We start from the raw sequence: 2,500 nt of genomic DNA, 5'->3' as shown, positions 1-2,500 counted from the left end.
AAACGCCAAATTCCGGTTACACCAATCATTCTGATATCATAATGGCAAGGCAAATGAAAAGATTACAAACAAATAAATCAATAAAGCCAACAACAGAGCAAATGAAAAACTGAGTTTGTATCCTACGCATGACTGTATATAACTACAGCAAGGACTGATTAAGTTTAGCTCAAATTCTACGAGAGAGATTATTGTTTTAATCAGTGCTACTAAAGTCTTGCTCAGTAGTCTCACTTGTTACTAAAGGCTTCGTCTGTGCTATTAGAACAGCCCAGACTTACCAGACAATCCCTTGGGCTCCAGAGCCGATCGGTTTCAGTTGCTGGTAACGTTTTAGAACAGTGAAAGTCGAGTCCGCCACCTGCACACTGTAAAACTGACCATCGCTTTTACTGTCACTCATGATGTAGTGTCATACAGGACCCTGAGGGCTGCTGCCTTCGTCAGACCCCTGAGGAGAGAGGAAAGCAGAGTGAACTGATGAGCTTGTATGCATATACATACAGATTGTATACATACACATACAGATTGTATACATACACATACAGATTGTATACAAAGTGGTTCTGTATACATACACATACAGATTGTATACACAGTGGTTCTGATCTGCTGGGACTTCAGATGGCATGCTCAAAATGGGAAAATCAGCTTGGCCACACTCTCTATTTAAGCAAGGGGCATATACCACCCCCTCCACCCCCCAAAAAAGACATTTCAGTAGTGTAAGATCATGAAAAGATGAAAAGAAAGAATTACAACAATTTTTTTCTAACATTTATTTATTTTATGCACCTGGATGCTTTGTCTGAATGCACCTGTGTGTGCCTGAACAGCTGTGAGCTGGGAATGGAACGTGGGTACTCTGGGACAGCAGTCAGTGCTCTTAACCTCTAGCTCTGAAAAGAAGGGATTCTTGAGATGCACAAAGGCCACATCTTTAAAGGACTGGATTATAATAAAATATCTTGGGGCTGGGACACAGCTCAGTAGCCGAGTGCTAGCATGCACAAGACAGTGAGTTCACGTTAAAAACAGGAGTGGGGCTGGGGGTGGGGAAAGAGCCACCTCTGGAGAAAAGAATCCACACATTCTTCCCAGCCATGGCGAGACTACTATGTCACTAACACATCTCATCCACTTCCTTCTTGTGAGCTTATGTCTAGAAGTCTTGGCCACAGATGGGGGCACTGTTTTGGAATGATTGATTCTAAAATTTCTAGAGATAAGTGGAATAGTCCTCTCTATGGATTCAGGTTAAAGTGATATACCACAGAGGGAGAGCCACAGGCCAGAGTCACAGGCTTTTTACCAGTATTATTTACCAGTATTAGAGACACTGTTATGAGCTGTGTGACCCACAGATGGGATTGTTTCATGAAAGTGGCCAGACTTGGCCTTCATGCCCTTCACCCCAAATTCAGCTATAGCTCATCTAAGTATGTTCACAAACATGGCCATAAATCAGAGGCCTCACAAAGCAGTTTTCTTCTGGTTTGAGCAACAAGTTGAGTTCCAGTTAGGCTTGAGTGTGGAACACTCCCCATAGCCTCATGTTGGAACACTTGTCCTCAGAAGATGGTGCTATGGGGAGGCTGCAGCGCCTGTAGGAAGAGGGGCTTGGCTGGACAAAGCAGGCTGCTGGAGGATGGGCATGTAGGCCAGTCTAAGAGACCAGCACAAACTGCTTTCTGATCTGTAGAGACAGAGGGGTCCCAGCAACAGGTTCCCACTCCTATGAATGCCACCGGGGTGAACTGTACCCTCATAGGTCATGAAATAACTTCTTTTCTCCACTAAGCTGCTCTGTCATGCATTCAGTCACAGTGGCTAGAGGAGGGAGTAATGTGACTGATATGCTCACCCTGTGAAAGGTTGGGTGATGTTAACTGAAAAATTAGTGAGCTAATTATTTTGGTCTTTTAAATTAAGAAGCCAAGAGCAAAGTTACAGAGGGAAACATTCCATAAGTGATTTTTTTTTTCCCTACAATCATTATTTCTATAGCTCCATCAAATCCCTGCCTTTTCGTTCCACCATGTGAAACTTAATGTCCACCCAGTGAGTTTTCTGCAATGATAACTTTCTTCTTAATACAACGATGCTTAGGATTTCCCTTAAACATGGAAATAAGTTAGTAAAAGTTTACACAAGCAATGGAAGCCGCTTGCTAGGTACAGTTGAACTGCCTACCAACCACATTACTGAATGACCTTGCCATGTGACAAAGCCATATCCATTTCTGGATCACCTGCCCGTGGTGTGACTGCTACAAATCTCAATCTGCTCTGGCAACTCCAGAGCTCTTTGCTATAGCTGCTCACATTCCATAGCTGGACTAGAACAATACCAGGCGAGCTGCCTTCAACTTGGGGATTAGAGCTAACAGACTAGGTTCAAGAATTACGTAATTTCATCTCAAGATTTAAAATCATTCTAAAATGAAAATAAAGTTATCTTGTTAGGCAAGAAGGAAGTCAACTAAGAAGCACACAAACAC

The 2,500-nt window shown here is 42.9% G+C and overlaps 1 protein-coding gene across 4 annotated transcripts in view; it reads right to left on the bottom strand.

Annotated features, from left to right (window-relative positions):
• Positions 1-2,500, bottom strand: part of Mapk9 (mitogen-activated protein kinase 9) — a 41,553-nt gene that overhangs the window by 31,735 nt on the left and 7,318 nt on the right. For all 4 annotated transcript variants that reach the window (XM_021213954.1, XM_021213959.1, XM_021213956.1 and 1 more), the window contains exon 2: positions 282-451. In XM_021213954.1, the coding sequence (XP_021069613.1) occupies positions 282-403 (122 nt within the window). In that variant the 5' untranslated portion in view covers positions 404-451. The remainder of the gene's footprint in view (positions 1-281; positions 452-2,500) is intronic.

Source organism: Mus pahari, chromosome 14 (genome assembly GCF_900095145.1).
Source record: "Mus pahari chromosome 14, PAHARI_EIJ_v1.1, whole genome shotgun sequence".
In the NCBI taxonomy this organism is placed as follows: Eukaryota; Metazoa; Chordata; class Mammalia; order Rodentia; family Muridae; genus Mus; species Mus pahari.
This window is presented reverse-complemented; position numbering and strand designations above follow the sequence as displayed.